Genomic DNA, 24,117 nt, shown 5'->3' with positions numbered 1-24,117 from the left:
TTTAAACATTCGAAAGCAGCAATATCATGTACTCAGCATATCACTGAAATCATTAATATGAATTTCACTTAAACCATTAATAACAGTCACTCTCTATAACATTTCAAAAATAACCAATCAAATATTTTGGGCTCAAATTTAGAAAGGTAGCAGTTTGTAAAGGCATTCTAGCATAATTGCCAATTTAATATGTATAGAAAAACTATTATAAAAATTCAAAAATACGGAATTATCACAATTTATGGGATATCAATCCACAAATAAACATTTCACAACAATAGTATAATCAATTATAAAAATGTCAATTTTTTTTAAATAATAAGGCAGTCATTTCCACATGAATTTTACAATGTCTAAATATTCAAAACAGTAGAAAGAAATATCACAATTTTACTAAAAGCAGAAATATCACATTTATTTCTAACAATAAACAAGAAAAATAAATAAATTTATTTTTCTAATTTACAGCATTCAAAATTTCTAACATAGATAAAATATCACAATTTTTATTAAAAAGATTATTTTTCAAGATAATGAGGTCACGTGCGCATAAAATTTATCGCGCCTAAAATTCATGATAATAAGCAGAAATAATTATTTCATTTCATTTTTAAAAAGAATGGATTATTTTTCGAGACAATGGGGTCACTTACACACAAAACTTATAAAATAAAGATCCTAGACGGAAATATCACTATTTATTAAAAACAGACTATTTTTCAGGAAGACGATGTCACTTACTCACAAATATTGAGAGGGAGCTTCCGATAAAAATTCGGTTCGAGAGAGGAGTTCACTGTGTTTCGACCAGAGAGAGAGAGATCTCAAAATTTTTTAGGGTGGGAGTGCTCACCGCCCCTATTTAAATTCTTATAACGTATTATTATATTATTTTATTACGCTCTACCTCATACCTGAGGTGTCGCGTTAAGTGTCTGCTTTTAACATACGAAAACCACGTCCACTAAAGGACGTGGCAAGCAGCAAGCAGCAGCAGGCAAAAGCAAAAGTTTAAACCAAAGTAAATACTTTTGAAAATAGTGATGGTCCCCAAGGACCATCATACTCAAACAGCCCATCACTTATTTAAAAGCATTTTTTCTCCTTTTTTTTTTGAAATTTTAAGATTGTTACATTCTTCCCCCCTTAAAGAAATTTAGTCCTCTAAATTTGTGTACCTGATTACTGAAAAAGATAGGGGTATTTTTCTCTGATTTCGTCTTCTTGTTCTCAAGTCGACTCTTCTCTTGAATGGTACTGCCATAATACACGGACCAAAGGAATCTCCTTGTTACGCAACACTTGCACCCTTCTATTCAGTATCAAAATTGGCTGCTCAATGAAGGATAGGTCCTTCCTGATCGGTAAAGGTTCATATTTTAAGATATGGGATGGGTCGGGCTGATATTTTCGTAATGAAGATACATGAAAGACATTATGGACATTTGCCAATTCGGGTGGTAAGGCAAGCCTATAAGCGACACCTCCGATTCTTTCCAGGATTTCAAATGGTCCGATGTAACGTGGGCTTAACTTTCCTTTCTTGCCGAATCTCATAATGCCCTTTATTGGTGAGATTTTTAGGAAAACTCGATCACTTTCTTCAAATTCAAGATTTCTCCTTCGGTTATCGACATAACTCTTTTGCCGACACTGAGCTGTCCTGAGCCTTTCACGAATTAATGCTATTTTATCTGTGGTTATCTGGACAATTTCTAGCCCCAAAAGCTTTCTTTCACCAACCTCGTCCCAACATATGGGTGACCTGCATTTCCTTCCATACAGGCTTCATATGGTGCCATCTGAATGCCGGCTTGGAAGCTATTATTATAAGCAAACTCAATCAGGGGTAAATGGTCATCCCAGCTTCCTGTAAGGTCAATAACACAGGCCCTCAGCGTATCTTCCAAGGTTTGGATGGTCCTCTCCGATTATCCATCAGTTTGGGGGTGAAAGGCAGTACTAAAGGTGAGTCTCGTCCCCATGGCTGACTGTAGTCTAGCCCAAAATTTAGAAGTAAACCGAGTATCCCTGTCCGATACAATACTGACAGGAACTCCATGCAATCGGACTATTTCCTTAATGTACAACTGAGCCAGTCGATCCAAAGTGTACGTCGTGCGAATCGGTAGAAAGTGGGCAGCTTGGTCAACCGGTCCACAATGACCCAAATGCTATCATGTCTTGAATTTGTTCTAGGCAAGCCAGAGACAAAATCCATAGAGATGTGCTCCCACTTCCATTCTGGCACGGGTAAATGCTGCAACAACCCAGCGGGCCTTTGATGTTCAGCTTTTACTTGCTGGCATGTTAGGCATTTAGACACAAATAGTGCTACCTCTTTTTTCATATTATTCCACCAAAAGGTTTTCTTCAGGTCCTGATACATTTTAATACTTCCGGGATGTATTGTATAACGAGAATGATGTGCTTCTTCTAAGATAGCTTTCTTTACACCCTCATCATTCGGGACACAAACCCGACCTTTGAATCTTAGTAAATCCTCACTATATATAGCGAATTCATCTCTCTTTCCTTGCTTCACCTCTTCTATAATTGTTATAAGCTGAGGGTCTTTCTTTTGTGCCAATCGAATCTGTTGGATTAATTGGGGTTCCGCCTTAATATTGGCAATCATACTTACCACACCATTAATGGACGGAGTTGGATGCCAATCCACTATTTCCTCTAATAATCGCATTTCTTGGATCATTAGATGAGTTAAGACTCCCGTAGATTTTCTACTTAGAGCGTCGGCCACAACGTTAGCTTTTCCTGAATGATAATGGATTGTACAATCATAATCTTTTAAGAAATCCATCCATCTTATCTGCCGCATATTTAAATCCTTATGAGAGAAAAAGTATTTCAAACTCTTATGATCCGTGTATATTACGAATTGCTCACCATATAGATAATGCCTCCATATTTTCAAAGCGAATACTATTGCAGCTAACTCCAAATCATGAATTGGATATTTTTTCTCATATTCTTTTACTTGTCCGGATGCATATGCCACTACTTTCCCATATTGCATTAATACACAGCCCAAACCTTTATGTGAAGCATCACTATAAATCACAAATCCCCCACTTCCCTCAGGAATAGTTAAAATAGGTGCTGAAGTTAATCGAACTTTTAGTTCTTGAAAACTCTCCTCACATTCACTTGTCCACTCAAATTTGACATTTTTCTGTGTCAATCGAGTCAATGGGATTGCGATTCGAGAAAATCCTTCTACAAATTTTCTGTAATATCCTGCCAATCCCAAAAAGCTTCGAACTTCAGTCACATTACTTGGTTGTTTCCAATTAACAACGGCTTCAACCTTTGAAGGATCAACTGATAGACCTTCCTTTGATATGACATGTTCTAAAAATGTCACTTGTTCAAGCCAAAATTCACATTTACTAAGTTTGGCATACAATTTCTTTTCTCTTAATATTTGCAATACCATTCTTACATGTTGCTCATGTTCCTTCTGATTCTTGGAATAAATTAAAATATCATCGATGAATACCACAATAAATTTATCCAAAAAGGGCTTAAAGATCCGATTCATCAAATCCATAAATGCAGCTGGTGCATTGGTTAATCCAAAAGGCATGACTAAAAATTCATAATGGTCATACCTTGTTCTGAAAGCTGTCTTGAGTACATCTTCACTTTTAATCTTAAGCTGATGGTATCCAGATCTAAGATCAATTTTTGAAACACTTGTGATCCTTGTAATTGATCAAATAAATCATCAATTCTAGGTAATGGATACTTCTTTTTCACTGTCACTTGGTTCAACTGTCTATAATCAATACACAATCTCATAGTGCTATCTCTCTTTTTGACAAACTGTACTGGAGCACCCCAAGGTGACACACTGGGCCTGATAAAACCTTTATCTAATAATTTTTCCAATTGTTGTTTCAGTTCTTTAAGTTCTGCAGGAGCCATTCTGTAAGGTGCCTTAGGAATTGGTGCTACCCCTGGCAATAATTCAATGGAGAATTCAATTTCCCTGTCAGGCGGTAATCCTGGCAATTCTTCAGGAAAAACGTCGGGAAATTCTCGGATAATCGGAGTGGTATCCAAATTTATTTCTTCCTTCCTATCTTCTTTGATATAGGCAAGAAAGCCTTGACACCCTTTTCAAAGGAGGCGATTAGCTCGAATACAAGAGATTAAATATGATGGGGAGTCTTCTTTGACACCATTGAAGTAAAATACTGGTTGATTTAGAATACTAAAGGTAACAATTTTCTTATAACAATCAATACTTGCATGGTATGCAGAAAGCCAATCCATGCCTAAGATTACATCAAAATCTTGAATTTCCAGGAGTATTAAATCAACTAACAGTTCCTTTTCTTCTATCTTTATTACACATGATTTGTACATTATATTGGTGTTAATTGAATCTCCCATCGGTGTGGCTACCTCTAGAATGTATTCTAATTGTTCTGGTTCTACCTTTAAGTGGCATGCAAAGTGTTGTGACACAAATGAATGAGTAGATCCAGGATCAATCAAAACATGAGCTACTTTTTGGAAGATAGTAAGAGTACCTTGGATCACTGATTTTGAGGCCTGAGCGTCTTGTTCTGTAATCGCAAATACTCTTCCCTTCATCTGAGGCTTTGGACCTATCTCTCCCTGCTTTGGAAGCTGTTGTGTCTGTAAGCTAGGACATTGTTTAATCTGGTGTCCCAATTTTTCACATTTAAAACAGGCTCCGGTATTCCAATAACAAGGGCTTGATCCATGATTTTTCCCACATTTTCTACATGGTTCTATTGGGTTTTGAAATGGCGAGGGCCTTAGCTTCTTGTTTGGCCTTTCAAACTGTTGTCGATTAGATGATGTAGGTCTAACATGACTGTTCTGATTTTTCGTCTTTTGGTAATCTTCAAAATCTTTTTCGACAATTTGGGCACGATCCACTATTTCAGCATAAGTTCTTAATTTCAAGACTGATATTCTGCTTCTAATAGCTGGCCTGAGACCCCTTTCAAATTTCTTCACCTTTCTTGCCTCATTGTTAATTATATGTGGTGCAAACCTGGCCAAACTTGGCCTCGTACTGTGCTACTGTCATATTTCCTTGGATTAATTCTAGAAATTCCATTTCTTTTTGGTCTCGAATAAAATCTGGGAAATATTTTTCATTAAATGCCTCTAGAAATACTTCCCAAGTCGAGGTTTTATTTTCTTTGACCAATACTTCTTTTGCCATTCGCCACCAGTGTTGTGCCTTACCTTCTAACATAAAAACTGCCAAGGCCACCTTCCTATCATCAGGACATTCCATAACCTCGAATATTTTTTCCAATTGCATAATCCATCCCTCGGCTTCCAGTGGGTTTACAGCACCCTTAAAAGAAGGTGGGTTTAATTTCTTAAATTGTTCGATATTGCTCCCACCATTTCCTGTAACTGACTGCTTGGGTGGATTGTTGTTTTCCATCTGATGTTGCATTAGAGCAACCATATTTTCCAAGGCTTTGTGAATTCATTCTATATTAGCTTCAGCTATTCTGGATCTTGACTTTATCCCGTTTTCTACACACAATAAATTTGATTTTAAGTACATTCTTTTTTAATTTCCTAAAAATCTTAAACCTATTGCTTTGATACTATAATTGTCACACTCCAAGAATTTACAGTACTGTTATTCCTGAGATGTAAAAGACAAAACATATATACATCTATTGATAGGACAAATTTACAGTGGCGGGGTCTTACAAAATAAATAAAGAAAGCTAGCACAACAACAGCATCTTCCAAGGTTGATCTTAACTAGCACTCAAAATGAATCCGTTGTTATCCTGAAAAAAATGTTTACCATAGTTTGATGAGTTTGGCTACTCAGTAAGTGATCATCATAATCCTAAAAATAATCATGATTGAAAGATATCAATATTTTTCAAAATGAGATCTATTAACAGAAATGCATCAACAGTTTCACTTTCAATAAATGCATAATTAAGTATAATTCGAGTAATTGAAATGCTTATAACACTTTTAACGGCAGTACATAATTCAAAGGATTTCACAAAATACCCTACTGGCGTCCCAAGTAGGTCACCTATATACCCCATCAGTGTCCTGATGGGTCCACTTAATCCCTATCGGCGTCCCAGATAGGTCCACTTAATCCCTACAGGTCCACTTATACCTCACCGGCGTACCGGATGAGTCCACTTAATCCCTACCGGCAACCCAGATAGGTCCACTTATACCTCACCGGCGAACCGGATGAGTCCACTTGCATACTTAAATTATTTCTAAATCTCTTTAAACATTCGAAAGCAGCAATATCATGTACTCAACATATCACTGAAATCATTAATATGAATTTTACTTAAACCATTAATAACAGTCACTCTCTATAACATTTCAAAAATAACCAATCAAATATTTTGGGCTCAAATTTAGAAAGGTAGCAGTTTGTAAAGGCATTATAGCATAATTGCCAATTTAATATGTATAGAAAAGCTCTTATAAAAATTCAAAAATACGGAATTATCACAATTTATGGGATATCAATCCACAAATAAACATTTCACAACAATAGTATAATCAATTGCAAAAATGTCAATTTTTTTTAAATAATAAGGCAGTCATTTCCACATGAATTTTACAATGTCTAAATATTCAAAACAGTAGAAAGAAATATCACAATTTTACTAAAAGCAGAAATATCACATTTATTTCTAACAATAAACAAGAAAAATAAATAAATTTATTTTTCTAATTTACAGCATTCAAAATTTCTAACATAGATAAAATATCACAATTTTTATTAAAAAGATTATTTTTCAAGCTAATGAGGTCACGTGCGCATAAAATTTATCGCGCCTAAAATTCATGATAATAAGCAGAAATAATTATTTCATTTCATTTTTAAAAAGAATGGATTATTTTTCGAGACAATGGGGTCACTTACACACAAAACTTATAAAATAAAGATCCTGGACGGAAATATCACTTTTTATTAAAAACAGACTATTTTTCAGGAGGACGATGTCACTTACTCACAAATATTTGAGAGGGAGCTTCCGATAAAAATTCGGTTCGAGAGAGGAGTTCACTGTGTTTCGACCAGAGAGAGAGAGATCTCAAAATTTTTTAGGGTGGGCGTGCCCACCTCCCCTATTTAAATTCTTATAACGTATTATTATATTATTTTATTGCGCTCTACCTCATACCTGAGGTGTCGCGTTAAGAGTCTGCTTTTAACATACGAAAACTACGTCCACTAAAAGACGTGGCAAGCAGCAAGCAGCAGCAGGCAAAAGAAAAAGTTTAAACCAAAGTAAATACTTTTGAAAATAGTGATGGTCCCCAAGGACCATCATACTCAAACAGACTATCACCTATTTAAAAGCATATTTTCTCCTTTTTTTTTTTTTGTTTTTTTTTTTGAAATTTTAGGATTGTTACACATAAAAACCTTGCCCAAAATAAAATGCTAATATAGAAGATCTCTTAAGACTTGAAATGGATAGTTAAAAAAAAGTGTTGCAAGAGCAACTATTTTTAGAGCTTAAAATTTGTTTTTTTTTAAGGTGCAATTGGTTCCAAAATATGAGATAGAGATGACCGATATATGGGGGTTTTGGTACCAGATCCGGTTTATCTGACAAGTGTGGCCTTATATAATACTCTTCAAAAGTTGGAATGGTTTATATAATATTGCTGCCATATATGGGAGAAGTAACGTGTACTTCAAAAATTTAGTAGAAAAGAGTATTTTTAAGTTGTAAAACCTTCCAATTGATCATCTCGATCTCGAGATGCATGAATACAAAGAAGAAAAAAAAAGAATTTCAAATCTCAAAAATAGTACATTTTGTTACAGGTTTTTTAGAACGTCTATTTTCAAAATTTTCAATTGTTTATAGATTTTCTTGATCTGCACGATTTTAAATTTTTTAAATTCACAATTAGGGTTGAACATGGATTTTTAAGCCATCATAAGATTTTTTGAACTGTCTTTCGACAAAACTTAAAGTCGCGACGTACTATAGTATAAGGTTGACACCTTATACAAACCTCACCCCAAGTTAAAACCCTAAAAGGTGAATGATTATATCTCAAGAAGTCTTTCTTACTATCTTTACTGTATACATCTGAGGCACAATTCTAGCCGGAAGTATTTGATGAGGAAAACTCTGCAGATCTGTCGCCTCCACCTAGATGAACATGGATCTTTAAAAAAAAACCGGGCTTAAACCTGGCCTATCTTGCAATGTTTTTTTTTGATTTTTATTTAATATCTTCATAATTTCAGCATTTGCACTATTTTTGAAGCTCCAAAGTTTATAGTCAAGGGCAGAAATAAATTTGCGGGCCTTCCATTTAATTTTGGCATCATAATTTATTTTTATGGTTAGTTTTTCTATCACCGATAAAAAAAAGATTTCAAATCCTAAAAAAGGCAATAAAGTTAATTTCCAAAGGCCAGCATTAACGACGTTTTTCCATGGGTTTCTATCTGAATCTCTACCTTTTCTATTTCTGTGTCTCTCGATCCCCAACTCTGTCCACTGAGAGATACCTACCTGTCTCTACTCTCTACACTTTTTACCTAAATAAATCTTACAGCTAATCTTACAAAAAATGATATGGGAACCGGACACGGGTCCAGACACGGAATTCAAAATATAGTGTGGGAGACGAACCCGGATCCGATCCAAAAGTTAAAATACCTGTGTATTTAACTATATTTAAATATAGATATTGGGACCCAAAAATATTATCAGAAACAGTCCCAGAGACCCGATCGGACTTGGACCCTGACCCGATTAGTGTTCGGGTCTAAGATTTGGACCCAGACCTGACCCATTGAATCCAATTTTTGGACTCATACCCAGATCTGGATCGGGTCTACCCCTCAGGTCCCACGTCGGGTCCGGGTCCATTGCTACCCTGAGACTCTTTTTCTCTCCGTTGACATATGGTTTAATAAGGACCATTATCATGTAGTTTAATGAAGAAATTACCCTATCCAATTTTTTTCTACGAATGGACCTAAATATCAGCTCCTTTTCTCTGTTTTAAATTGCCAATAAAACAAATATTTGTGCTAAGAAATATATTCACAGCCAATTCATTAATACTAACTTTTTGGGAATTGATGAAGAATGACTTCAAAAGATTTTCTAAATAGAAAAGGGCGGTGATCTTATGCATCGGTTGTATCATAGTATAATACAATCATACTTCTAGAAACTTATGTTTGTGGTATTTGTATGACTCAAAATTTTGCACACACACTCCTTTCATCTCAATAATCAATCTTAAAAAAAAAAAAAAAAAAAAAAAGGCTGGATTTGAACCCTAGATATGGTCCAAATCAGTCCCCTCCAGCAATGAATCTAGACCATTTATTTGGTGAATTTCAATATCTTAGCCTTTACAAACTTAAAATCACTTTTTTCTTTTTTAACATTGTTTATCTAATGATGATAAAGCCATCTAAAAAAATTGGAAAAGAAAAAATCCTTCTAAAGTCTAGATCTAACCATCTTATCAAAATGGATGACCTAAGTTTATATATGGCGTCAACCTTAGACTAAGTAAAAGAGCACATCAAAAAATAAAAAAACCATCACAAAAGTTTGTTTTAATGTTAAAAATTGCCAAATTGATCATCTCAACCTCGAGATGTATCGATATGGATAAAAAAATGATTTCAAGTCATATAAATAGTGCATCTTGTAATGCATAATTGGGACCGTCCATTTTTTTAATTTTTTAGTATTTATAGATCTGTCTGATGTGCATCATTTTTTTATCCTTAAATTTTATAATTAGGGGAGCAATAGATTTTCGTGTCATGACAAAGCCTATGGGCATTAAACTGCATCTTTCGATGTAGCTTTTGGGCATTAAAACTGCATCTTTCAACAAAAATAAGATTGACACCTTATAAAAACCTCACCCTATCTAACATATCTACTTAATCGAAGTTCTACAAAAGAGGTACTACGCACTTCCAAGAAAAAGTTACAAGTACTACCTAAAGGCTTTACAGTAATTCTAGTTTTTGTTCTATGATTAATACAATTCTTTGTACTATGAGCTTAGTTTTTATTTATCTGTTTCTTAGTTTCATAATGCTCTGCCAGCATTTCTTTTTTTTTCATAAATATTTTTGGTTGGTTGTAGATTTATATTCTTCTGCCTGGATTCCCGCCTAGCATAAATAATGAACCACTTGCTCTTAATTTCTGTTTAGGTTTTCTATTTTTACTTTGTGTATAACCTCATAAATGTTAATATGAATTATGCGATTTACGTACAAACATGCAACACAACTGTTTATCTCTCAATCAGAAATTCTCATAAATATGCTTTTTTAAGGTTTATGCTCTTTGTTTTGACCAAGTGCTTTTTTAAGGTTTATGCTCTTCACCAGTATTTTAAAACTCGAATATCATTCACCCACATATCTATATCATATTATTATATCAGTAATTTGGATCCGATCTGAATGGGCGATCCAAAAAAATGTTAAATTAAATACAATGAAATAAAAATTGAAATAGAAGTTTACAAGAGAAAACTTTATCTATATCCTTTTGCTATAGCAAATTAATATGTCTCCTCCTTCTATGCCGTTGGATTTAAATGGACAGCTGAGATTAATTTATGTGTAATTTCACAAAACTCCTTTTCAAAGCGAGAAGCCATTTTTCCCCAGATTTTCATGGACAGTTGAGATTAATTTATTAATAAATACCATTTATATTATTTTATTTTTTTACTTTTTCATTTTTTTTCCGTTGGACCTGGCCCGTCTCAAGCCTACTAGGGCCAGGGCTAAGCTAGGCGAGCACTATGGGAATTAGGGTGGGGCTAGGGCCAGGGTTGGCATAGCCCAAGTCTAGCCCTAGCCTGGCCCAAGCCTAAACCGTTTTCAGCCCTACATTCACATAATGCTAAAAACTAACACCAAATGTAACAAGAATGCAATACACTGAAATCAATTAAAAACATTTAAAACCTTTTAGTTTGAGGATCTATAATAATGGGAAAAAGACTAGTATGGTATGTTGTGTCTGTATCATACAATGTTATCATGATTGGATCGCTCATTGAACTGGTGAGGGGCCTAGTCTCATAAAAACTAGTCTGACCATAGGTTGAACTACTCTGTCTAGATTGAAAAAGAGTTGCCTACATTGTTTGGCGATTGAATAGGTTGAAACTAGCCTCTTGGTATTGGTCGAATATTAGTTTAGCTGAATTTTTACCAAACTCAGTTTTTACTCTGGACTGATCGGCTAAAGCATTAATCCGCACTCTAATCCGTTGGAGTGTCAATTCAGTTTGGTCTGAATAACTATAATATATTATACTTGTATCTCGGGGGAACATCTATTATGTAGGAGATGAATATGCGCCAGTGTTCCAATCTCCGGGGAACCTCCCAACGGATGAGATTAATAACTGTAATATATTATACTTGAATCTGGGGGGAACATCTTTTTCAGTTTGGTCTTAATAACTATAATATATCATCTCGGCACCCCTCGTATCGGATTGCCAAGTTCAGATCTTACATGGTTGATTGATGCCTCTCAATTTTTTCTAACATAGGAAAACTAGATATTGTATTGTCTCATTGTCGCATCATGCCGTATAACAATTACCAAGAGCAGTGTTTTAAAATTTGAGAATTTTCAATCTAGATCACTGAATTGGATAGGAATCGGCTAAGACTGAATTGGTTCTTGGATGCCAGGTTTCTCCTTAAAACTGTCATATAGCATTTTCTTTTTCTAATTTTATTTAGAGAAAGGTTTCTATGCTTCTTCTACAGCATAAAAGATATATACTTCTCCTTTTATCCAGCTGTTTAATTTAAATCAAGCCACTAATTGTTTAATCTAGATCCAATGTCTCAAAGAATTTTATTTTTAATTTCTTTCTATTAATGGTATGAATATAAAATTTGATATGTGTCATCATTTCAAAAATTTTAGATAAACAATTTCAAATTTTAAATTTTGGATAGAAAGTATGTCAAATTTTAGGGAGAAACCATATCAAATTTTAGAGGGAGAAACTATCTCAAAATTTTTATGGATACACTATCCCAAATTTTGAGTTTTAGAGAGAGAAAGTATATAAAAATTTTAGAAAGAGAAATTGTATCAAATTTTGTTAAGAAACAATAGATATAAAAGCGATTGCAAGGAATCCATGAAGTTTATATAGTTTATCCAAACAGGATATTTGAAAAATGCATGACAAATATCCTTGATATTGAAACTCCATAAATTTTTTTAGATGTCAAATATCTAAGATTCGTAATTTTCTCATATCCAACTGGACCCTAAGCATAAACCTCTCTTCTCACTTTCTCCTCCTAAATTCAAGACCCAAGCAACACCCAATAACTAGGGTTTTCTCTTGCTAAACCGCTTTCTCTCTAACAAAAATCCAAGCATGCTCTCTCTGTCAAAGTTCTCAAAGGAAAATTCCCCCGGATGAAACTGTACTATATTATACTTATTAAGATAAGACCTGACTGAACCAGCAATCCAACCAATGAGGGTAGGTTGATACTTTAGCCAATCGAATCTAAAGTAAAAAGTGAGTTTGGTCAAAAATTAACTCAAAACTAGTATTAGTCTAATTTTGGTCGGTTTGAAAGTGAATTTTGACCTATTCGACCGCCAAACAAAGCATGCAACTTTTCTTTTTAAATATATTATGTATTTTAAAAACATTTTTCATATTTTTTAATATTTTTAAAATCCAATTAAAGCGATTCAACTTATGGTCCGAGCAATTTTGAATGGACCGTGCCCCTCATCAGTTTGATGGCTAATCTGATCATAATAACATTGTATTGTATAAACCAACATACTATACATGTCTTTTCCGTTTATTATAGATCCTCTTAACACGAGCTTTAAAAAAAATTTAATTGATTTTTTGTGTATAACTTTCTTTGTGCATTGGGTGTTAATTTTCGGCATTCCATGCATGTCGAGCTAGCAACAGGCTGGATTTCTTTCGGCTAGGCCGGGCTGAATTGAGCTGGCCATGTCTTAGCCTTGGCCCACCCTTGACGTGGCCCTCAAGCCACAAAATATGGTCTGGGCCCAAATGTTTTAGGGCCAAAGGGCCACCCAGCCCATTGCCACGCCTACGTGAATACTCTCTAGTTACAGTGATTATTTCTATTATTGTGTTAAAGAAAAGGGAAAGTGATGCATATTCTCTCTCTTTATAATTGTAATCCTATATAAAGTAATGGACTTTTAAAGTTAAAAAAAAAGGACATTTAATTCAAAATTATAGTATTTATCTTTTTTCTTTTTTCTAATGATCTCATAGTCAAAGTGGAATTTGGGTTGTTACGAAAGGAGAGAGAAAAAGAGATGGAGATTCATGAGGGTGAGAGGAAGGTGTCCATAGGTGATGGAGAGAGAGGGGAAGGGCAAAAAGAAAAAAAAAGAAAAAGAAAATAAATATTGTTATTTTGACAATAAAAAATGTAAAGACGGGTTTAACGTTATTTACTTTTATTTGGAGGGTTATTTGGAATTACAATTTCAGAAAAAGGGGTTATATTTTTTATTACGGTGAAAATAAAAATAAAAAACAAAGAAAATAGAGTACTCAACATGCATATCCCTCTAAAATACCATAATTTCAAAAGTCCCTTTTTATTTTACGTTTTTATCATACCTAATTCGTTTGCCATTTTTTCAAAAGAACAAAATGCCTGTAATTTGGATTTCAAAGGTTTATCAAAGTTCGTGGAAACTTCAGATTTTTGGAATCCGAACTTTTTGTGATGAAGGAACAACCTCGGATTTTCAATTTCTAAAGCTTTGTTGAAAGACGATACAGAAACAATGTCATATCTTTAAAATCTTAGGTTTGTTTTTTTAACGAAAATACTCCAACAACTTTGGTATAGGAAGGTCACAATTATTTATAGAAAAAAATTTATGTAAGGTTGTAACCTTAAAATGTAGAATCACATATGCACCTCAAAAATTTATCGGAAATATTGTTTTAATGTTGAAAAAACCCTCTAATCAATCATCTCGACATCAACATCTATGAATATGAGAACAAAAAGTTTTTGAATATCGAAAATAGTGCATCTTCGAACATATTATCTACACCGTCCATTTTCAAGATTTTCATATATTTATAGATCTACTTGATTTTAACCATTTTCGAAATTTAAAATTTTTTAATTAGGTATGAAAATAGATTTTAAGATAATACCAAGAATTTTTTACATCAAAATTATATGATAAAATTTTAAGGTGATCCTTAATTGGATTGTTAAAGAATTAGAGAATTTTGTTTTTTGAATTTTGAGCTTTGTTAATAAAATAAATGCAGCCACTAATTTTCACAATGGTTCAGATTAGTTTTGACCACCTTGTATCAAAGGTAAATGATCTCATTGTATACTTTCTCAAATGAAAAATATCGGGACTTATGTATAGAAAGCTCAGTATAGGGGGATTACTTAATTTTTTTCAAAAGCTCTAATTTGAGGGAATTCTAGGACAAAACAAAATAGAAAAAGCATCCTGACCTTAAAAATGGAAAATGGGAGATAATTTTTTTAAACAACCAAAACTAGATATTTTTGTAATTTTTCTTCTTTTGTTTTTATGGACATATTAGTATAAGATTCAAGTTTTTCTTCACTTTCTATTTTGTTTCATTATTTGTATTTTGAACTTTTCCTTGTTTATTTCCTGTGCACTTTTCCTACAAGTCTCCACCATTCAATTAATCTCCCAAATAAAGCTCTCCTGAAAATTTCTTAAAAGCATGGGCAACACATGTACATACGCATGCAGGCATAATCATAATTTTTGGTTATTGTTAGAAACAGCTTAATTTCTAGAGAGAGAAAGAGCAATTTCTATTGAAGAAAAAAGCTCATTTTTAGAGAGAGAGAGAGGGGGAGTAAGAGAGAGAAAGTTCTATGGTAGTGCAAGAAAACAAGCTCACTTAGAAAAAGAGAGAAAAGAATGGCTCCCTTTTAGAGAGAGGTGTGGGGGAGAGGGACGTAGAGAGAGAACATGGTAACGGCCATGCTTAGAGCAATAGACAGATGACAAAAGTCGATAGATACACCGAAAAGCAGGTGAGAGAATCACTACACTCCAATTTCATATTAACTTTATCATTAGTTTGGATAGTCATGAATAATCCCATTTTTAGCCCCCCACTAATATAAGTAAGAAGATTTAATTAAAAATTGTGCGAATAAACCTAAACCGTCCGAGCAAACTGTGGGCTGTACAATTTCCACATCATTTTATTTTCTCTTGCTTCTCTCTCTACTCCCCCTCTCTCTCTGGACATTTATTAAAGGGAAAACAGTGTGATGTTTTTTGAATGGTGTTGAGAAATTGTAAAGGATTAGTAAAGGGTAATTGGGTTTCTGAATTTTTTGTTTTCTGTCAAGTTCTGTGTGTTATGTTTAGAGAGAGAGAAAGAGGTTGGTTTAGAGCTGTTTTAGAGCTGGTTTAGAGAGAGAGAAATGGAGAGGCTTTAGAGAGAAAGGTAAATGAGTACTTGAATTTTTTGTTTTTTCTCAGGTTCATTCTGTTACGTTTTGGGGGACGAGAAAGCGAATAGTTTTTGTAGTTGCCGCATTTTTGTAATTGGATATGGTTTCAGAGCATGCAAAAATGGCTTCCGCTCCAATCCCCGTCAACAACTCTGACAAAACCATCCACCCCAAGAAGAAAAAGGTTCTCTCTTTATCCCTCTATCTCTCCATTTTCAAACTCGGGCCATCTCTTTCTCTCCCTACAAATCTTTCATGTATTGCGAAATCATTCTGGCTTCTCTCTTGTTTTGCACAGGTTCATCGGTCAGCGAAACTGAAAAAGTGCAAGCTTGATGCTCGTCGTGAACAATGGCTAACCCGAGGTTCACCATCGGTTCCAATTCTTTCACGAAATTAGGGATTCTCTCTCTATAATTTTTGCTGCATGCATTTCAGAAGCTTCCCCAAATTCAAGCACATTTATTCTCTTTTCTTGAAATGCATGAATTCATGCTTTTTCTTTTCTTTTCTTTTTTTCTTTTTTTTTTTAATTCCATTGCTGCTCTCTCACGCCCTGCATAGAACAGGGCATTTTATTTGACTGTGTTTTTTTGTTTTTACAAGGAAGAGTAATGTTCCTAATGAGAACAGGGCACTTTATTTGACTCTCTTTTGTTTTTATAGGGAAGGACAATGCTCCCAATGAAGGTGGTAATGGACGTTCATGGTCTAATGCCTCAGAGAAGATATTGAAAATCCCTCGACCTTCATCAAAAACCAAACAATTAGGCTCCAACCGTAGCTCAAACACTAGTGTTTCGGTTACTGTTATAAATTGTGAGAGTAGGGTTTCAGAGAAGGTTAGTGAGTTAGAGAAGCAAGGAAGTTGCAGCGGAAGCTTTTCACGTTACTTGAGTGAATATGGAATTGAAAATTTGGATGATTGGGAAGCTGTTGTAGATGCATTGGGTATGGAGTTTTTTTCATTATCAATCTCCAAAGGAAGCTCATGCATTGAATTACCAGAGAAAGGAGAGCAAGTAGAGAGAGAAGATAAAGATTTAAACAAATTGAGAGAGAGAGAAGCGAAAGAGAGAGAAGATAAAGATTTGAATGAATTGCCAGAGAGAGAAGAGAGAGTAGAGAGAGAAGATACAGATATGAATGAATTACAAGAGAAAGATTTGAATGAATTATCAGAGAGAGAAGATAGAGCAGAGAGAGAAGATAAAGAGTTGAATGAATTATCAGAGAGAGAAGATAGAGCAGAGAGAGAAGATAAAGAGTTGAATGAATTATCAGAGAGAGAAGAGAAAGTAGAGAGAGAGGAGAAATATTTGAATGAATTATCAGAAAGTGAAGAGAAAGTAGAGAGAGAACATAAAGATTTGAATACGTTTCAGGAAATAAAGATAGAAGTAAAATCTCTGGATGTGGATCACGAACTGGAGAAAGAATTAAAAGATTTTAATGTGGTTCAAGAACTAGAAAGAGAAGTAAAAGATTTAAATGTGGCTCAAGAAACAAATGACTCTCAGGAGCAGGAGAAACCATCTAATGGTGTGACCCAAGATGCAGCAGAGAAAGAAACAAAAGAGCCAAGCAACTTCGAGGTAGAAAAACTGGCCCAAGATGCAGTAGAGAGAGAAAAAGGAGAGAGAAGCCACCTTCATAAGCGAGACAATGAAAAACCATCGAATGAGGTGGCCCGGGATATTGCAGAGAGAGAAAGAAGAGAGAGAGGTGATTTTCGATGGGTGAGAAGGGCTTGGCAGCCTCACCGCCCTGCTGCATTGCCAAGCCTATCGAGGCAATGGGGTTTATCAGGGAGATTTTGCAGGCGTGGTGCCATGAATATGGGCAATGGGCGCTTATCAGAGAGAATCTGTGGGCGTGATGCCATGAATGCGGGCCGTCCTCTCAATGCACCTGTGAATTGCCCAATTTGCTATGAAGATTTGGATGATACTGATTTGAGCTTTTCGCCATGTCCCTGTGGGTTTCACCTCTGTCTCTTTTGTCACAAGAGAATTCTAGAAGATGATGGGCGTTGCCCAGGCTGCAGAAAGCAATACGATCTTTACCCATATGAACACAGGTTCTAGTATTTGTGACAGTGAGCTTCTTATGGGATTCTCCTAAGTGTTGATGGTTTTGGTTATATGCTTTTTTTTTGTTATTTCACATCTTGTTTCTTGTTTCAAAGCATAGGTCATAACCCGCTCGCTCAATTTGTGTTTTGGGTTTATAGATGGGTGTTTACATTTGATGTATAGTCATAATGCATTTGGGGCATATGTGACTTCAATAAAAATCATGAATACATAATGATGATGAAGTCTTACTTGATTATCTATTGATAATGGACGTCTCTTTCTTTCTCTTTTCTACCATTCTTGGTTCAACAATTTGTCTAGCTCATTTTTTCTTTATTTTGCATTTTGTTTCCCATTGTGAGGACTCTGAGCTATCCATTTGATCATTTCATGTGTGTTTATATGAGTGTTGTTAGAAACTGTATTTCTGTATATTTGGGTCTTATTCCCTCATGAACTGTATTATATTTGGGTTTTATGCCCTCATGAAAGATTATTTCAGAATACTGTAAATAACTCTTTGTTTTTTTTATTGATTCATAAAGAATATACAAAACTCGTATAAATATACAGTAACAATTAAAGATAAATACCAACGGTTATGGATAACTACTAACTAATCTTATCATAATCAAGAGACACCTAAGGGATATATATCCATACATCTACATATTTCATTATGTATTCATAATGATGTATATCAATATAGATATACATACTCTAATACCCCCCTTCAAGCTCAAAATGCTTTTACATAAAGCAATTAGAGTTTGAACAATAAGTTGCAAAAACGAACGAGTTGGATCTTTAAGTTTTTACATGCATGGCATGAACAATAGAAGCAATGGTCTCTTGATTGAAGAACATGTACAGAATGACATTTGGAAGAGCCAACATAACTCGGTGAGGATCCGAGACAAATTCAGCAACTCGCAGCCCAGAACACAAGCGACAACAAAGACAAATGCTGTTTTGTAGAAGGACTCGGTAGAGAGTCGAAGGACTTAAAAGAGCCACCAGAACTCGGTGAGGATCCATGACAGATTCAGCAACTCGCGATTCAGAACACAGCCCAAAACAAAGACAAATGTTCTTTTGTAGAAGGACTCGGCAGTGACTTGAAGAAGGATTTGGCAGAGAGTGCAGATCGGTCATTTTTAGAGGTCATTTTTAGAACTGGATGAAGACTGCGGGCACCAAAACACCTTTACAAACAGCTAAAAATTCATGCATTTGCTTTGATGAAGATGCACACAAACGGGTACAACAGTTTGTTGACAGAGATTGTCAATAGAAAGCTTTTGTTGAGACACACACAAATAGTTTTGAACTACATGGAGACTTGTTTGCAAAAAATAATTAATGGAGATTTGCTCGCAAAAAATTAGGTCCAAGCTATTGAATTGCTTACAAGGAGATTTGCTTGCAAAAACTTTGAAGGACATTTTTTTTGGGTAAGTCAATGGGGGAGAAGGCCCCCTACCCTTTTTTATTAATAAAAAAAATAGAGAAAAACAATTAAGACATAACTTTATGGTAGGGCAATTGCTCCGGATCATGTAATAAAAGAGAGGAAAGAAAATCTGATGGTCTATGGTGTCACACAATAGCACCGGGGCGGCAGCTGCCCTCTTAGCTAGGGCGTCAGCAACCATGTTAGCCTCATGAAAGACATGTGTGATGGACCATCGATAAGAAGACAGTCTGATGCAACAATTGTCAACAATCATCTTAAGTCTCCATGGAGCATTGCATTGATTCAGAATGACATTCACAAGCAAGGCCGAGTCACTTTGAATAACCAATTGAAGTCCTTCCTCAAAAGCCTAGAATTCTGCATGGTTATTAGAAGTAAAACCAAAATGCTTTGCAAAAGCAGCAATAATACCACTTGCATTGTTCCTGATAACTCCACCACCACCTGCTAAACTTGGATTTCTCAATGAAGCACTATCAATACTAAGTTTATAATAATGAGTCTCAAGAAAAGAACACATTACCAAAGTAAAGGGCTCAGCTCTCTGCTGCTACCAAGTTATCCGAAGGTTACCAATGATGGTCTTTTCTGCTAAATGGAAAGACCACTTCTTAACCTCTGCTAGTACCTGAACATGCAGGATAATTCTTTTTATAATAAGCTCTCTCCTGGTAGGTCTTGACTCAAAAACTCTTTTGATGTGCTCTTCCCATAAAAACCAAATAGCAGTAAAAAAGATAGAAGACCAAATATTACGAAGTCCATGTGATTTAAACCTGAAAAGCAACTACCACCTAAGTAAATCAAGGACAGAGGTACCAAGGACAAACCTTTTTCCACATCTCCAAGCGAGCGATCTTCAGACACCTTGCGCAAAGGCACATTGGAATAATATATGAAAAAGATTGCCATCATGGTTACGACAAAAGGGACATAAAGAATCAAGTTGCATGTTTCGCTGCTATAGTAAGAATGAAGTGGGTAATCAATTATACAAGGCCAACCATGAAAACCATTTCACCCTTGGGTGGCATTGGGAGGACCAAAGTGCACGGAAGATAGGCTGTGATGAACCTTGATTTCTAATAAAATCCCATGCCCTTTTAATAAAGAATAATCCATCAGGAGAATGAATCTAGACCAGTGAATCCTTCTTGAGCTGTAGAGAAAGAGTATAATTCTCAACCTCTCTCCATATATTCCGCAAAGAATAAGATGCGGTATGCGGCAGAACCCAACTTTGAAGGAGATTTGCAAGCAAAAATTGGCACCAACTTTTTCTCTATCATCAAATTAAAATCCACAGCAAAACAGAAACGAAAGATAAGTTTGCAAAATTGTTCCGCATAGATGGGTCTCAAGCCCAAAAGGATGATAGAAAAGCTCAAGTGGCACGGAGTATCTTGATCTTGTTTCCTCCAGTGGCGGAGTTTGATATGAAGAAAAAAGTGTAGATGCTGACGAAATAAAAAATTATAGAAACCCAACTTCTCGAGATCCTTTCTAGAGAGAGAAACTAAGAAATAAAAAAATAAAGAAACCCAACTTCTCGAGATCATTTCTAGAGAGAGAAACTAGGCATCTTATAAAAGATGAAAACAAAGAAATATAGGGCCCAAAGAAGACAGCAGAAGGTCCAAAGAAGATCGCAAAGAACCTCACTCTGATACTATGTTAGAAACTGTTTCTATATGAGAGTTACATATGTTGTAATAGAAAATGCATGTGGTTATGCGAATACGTATCGAAAATGCATGCAAAAATGAGCATGGGTGTTACTGGAATATTCGATGTTCGCTCATAATGGCTATGTCTCTTGTTTTCATTTATTTGTCTTCCACTTGCGAATAATATGGAGTATTGTCATCTATCCAATATGGATGCCCTTCTACATTTGTCTCTTCAGTGTTATGCTAGTAATGCTCTTTCGATGAATGCTATTTGAAGCATGGGAATAGTAATGGTAATGCTCTTTCGATGAATGCTATTTGAAGCATGGGAATAGGGAGATAATTTCGGCATTGGGCCACTTGTGCTCAGTGTTTAGCATGTCAAGGGATCTTAACACGTGCTTTAACTTTAACTTGTAAACACTCGGCCTAAGAAGTTGCAATATTTGGCCTAATCTAGCGATTCTTAATCACACGTCTTTTGCATTTGTTGTTAATGCTTTAATATCAATGTTGCATTTAAATAAGAATCATAATTGCGAAATATATCTTCTTATCTGATATGTTTCAATGTAGGGCCACATCCCCCATCTGGCGAATGCAAAAATATTCCAACAAATAGTGGAACCTGCTCTTTTCGTGTGAGCAAACAGCTCAAGATTCAAGACTAATAATGCATTTACTATTAATGCTTTAAACTTAATGCCACATTTGGATTTGCTCGTCCGATAGTGGTCAACCTGCCCCCTGTTGGCCAACATCGACACATTTTGAAATAAATCTCATTGTTTTACGTGAGCAGGAAATCGCTCCAAGTCATTGCCTTCTTGTGGTTAGGTGCAGGAATTCGTTATGAATTATGTTCCTTCAAATGGGCATACATATCTTAAATTAAGGAATTTTAATTTCTATTAATGTATATGCAGTTTCAACGATTATGGAGTTGATTACAAGCATGTATTACATTTTGGTATATGATCTTTTGAAGATCATCGAGTGATCGATTGTGGATGGGATGTATCCTATTCCTATTTGTGTGTGGTTATAACTATATTCTTTATAAATCAGAAATTGCAGTATCAGATACACATCCATACATAATTGTAGATACATATAGATTAATGCATCCATATGGTCGTGTTAACAGACAAACATTACTTACATTATGCCACTTGTGGGAAAATATATACATGGGCACATACCTCCGTTGTGAGAATCCACACATAAGTGCATATGCACATTTAGTCAAGTGGCAAATACATATATAGATGTTTGTCTGTGGACACCCTTTTTTTTTTTTTTGAAATATGAGTGCATACAAGCATGTACATACACTATACCTTTGGTAGTCAATAATAGATCGTGTCATTATAAAACATAAATCAGAACTTATAGCTATTATGTAAATCTGTTGTTCTTTTGCATGTTGGCATAGATGGAAAGCTAAATATGTGCCATTTGTTGCTTCAATTCCTGTTGTATTGTGTCTTCATCATTTATAACTGTCCTATGTCACATGTTTGTTGAAAGTCTACTTTTTTGTTCATCCATGGCCTCAATGGGATGTAACTTCTAATTTGGTTTAAAAGTTTACTTCTTTTTTTGTTCATGCATGGCCTCAATGGGATATAACTTCTTATTTGGTTCTGGGTTTATATCTTGGACGATTTTCATCATATTTTCATGCTTCATTTTTCTTTGTATTTTTATGTTGTGTGTGCTGATGCATGTAGTCACCCAAATACAAAAGTTCAGCACTTTCATAAATTGTGATGCGCTCGTATCTTAGACTTTTATGCATAACACTCTATCTTGGGTAAATCTCTTACATTATTTTTATGTCGACAAAGTTCTTAGCTAAATGTTGGAGTTCATCTAATCCAAGCTATGAAGCATTTATCAACTTAACTTGCACATTGCAGCTTTTCGATTTCCTTTTTAATTGGTATTACTTGGAATTCTTACTTAATGTGGTAAGAGGTCAAAAAATACTAGGCTGAGATCATTGCCACAATCATAGAAATGGCATTTCAACCTCGCAATTTAGACTATAGAACAGGAATAAGGTCCAGTCATCTTTTTTTATCTTTATATTTTTCAATTCATTGGAATAATGGACTTTTAAGACTCTTCATGTCTTCAAACAAGGGCATCACCTGATCTAGGCTATTGAAACTGTGAAGTAACTTTGTGTTATTTTATACTAATAATACAACTAGTGTTGCAGCCTCAATTCTATATATCATTTGGATGGGTGAAGCTGGGAACCTGGGATTAAAACCCTAATTTTTGCTGCTCTTTCGCCTCATTTATTAAGCTAAGAGAGTGAGCCTAATTTTGTTGCCCTAATTCCTTCTCTTTCTCTATCTGTTTGAATCGGCATAGAATATCGGTTGCAGAATTGTTAATGCAATTTTTTGTTTAGTTTGCCTGAAGGTCTTTTGTTTCTCGTTTCTTTAAGAAAATTGCTGTGAATCATTTGTTCTTATGGCTATGCTACTTAAATATGATAGAATCCAAATGGTACTGCCAATAAATTAAGTTCCAAAGAGTTCTTGTCTTTGAATCTTGATTCATTGTGAATGCTATTTTACTTGACATTCTTCTATAGCACTGGGAGGATTTGCTTTCTAATTAAGGGTGACTATTCCATTTTCATTTCGCACCATTGAATTACCACTTTCCTTCACTTTGGATGGAGGTGAAACTCCTTATTGCTAGTGAATAAAACTTAAAGCAACGGGTGGGGTCAGGTCGAGTCTGGACAGACTTGGACCCGAAAATATAATGTAGGACCCGGACTTGGACCTGACTAGGCCCGACCCAAAAATTAAAATATCCATGCATTTAAATATATTCTAATGTATTTTTATTAATTCGGAAATGTTGGACCTGGACCCGCCAGGTTCAATTTTGGACCCATACTCAGTCCAGGGTCGGGTATACCCATCGGGTTCGGGTCCAATGCCACCCTTACTTGGAGGTGAGTGAAATAGGTAGGTTTTGTGATGATTATCTCTAATAAATTTATTTTATCTGTAATTTATCATGACAAATTTTACTTTGATAATAACTTTTTATCTTAGTAAAAATCAATCTACCCGATTATCGTTATTATCATGATAAAATGTTTTCCTGATAATCAAAAGAATGCAATAATAAGTAAAATTAACAATTTGAATTTGAAAAGAAATGAAAGCAATATTAAGCAAAATTAGGAATTTGAATTTGAAAAGAAACGTGCTGCTTGACTAAAAATAGTTGTAAATCTGAACAAGGCAAATTAAGAGCAATCTACAAGGATTGACAACGCAATAGCTGTAAATC

General features: G+C 34.9%; 1 protein-coding gene across 1 annotated transcript; it reads left to right on the top strand.

Annotated features, from left to right (window-relative positions):
* The first annotated feature begins 15,286 nt into the window (after positions 1 to 15,286).
* On the top strand, positions 15,287 to 17,912 carry LOC148781841 (uncharacterized). The gene is made up of 4 exons (XM_088868983.1): positions 15,287 to 15,424; positions 15,594 to 15,749; positions 15,864 to 15,930; positions 16,232 to 17,912. Exons 2-4 carry the CDS (start codon positions 15,666 to 15,668, stop codon positions 17,650 to 17,652), a joined length of 1,572 nt encoding a protein of 523 aa, XP_088725109.1. The 5' UTR covers positions 15,287 to 15,424; positions 15,594 to 15,665; the 3' UTR covers positions 17,653 to 17,912.
* The last annotated feature ends 6,205 nt before the right edge of the window (positions 17,913 to 24,117 follow it).

This window comes from Amborella trichopoda, chromosome 6, assembly GCF_054954075.1.
Source record: "Amborella trichopoda isolate Santa Cruz 75 chromosome 6, AtrichopodaSantaCruz75HAP2 v2.0, whole genome shotgun sequence".
In the NCBI taxonomy this organism is placed as follows: domain Eukaryota; kingdom Viridiplantae; phylum Streptophyta; class Magnoliopsida; order Amborellales; family Amborellaceae; genus Amborella; species Amborella trichopoda.
The sequence above is the reverse complement of the archived record's forward strand: the minus strand, read 5'-3'. Positions and strand labels throughout refer to the sequence as shown.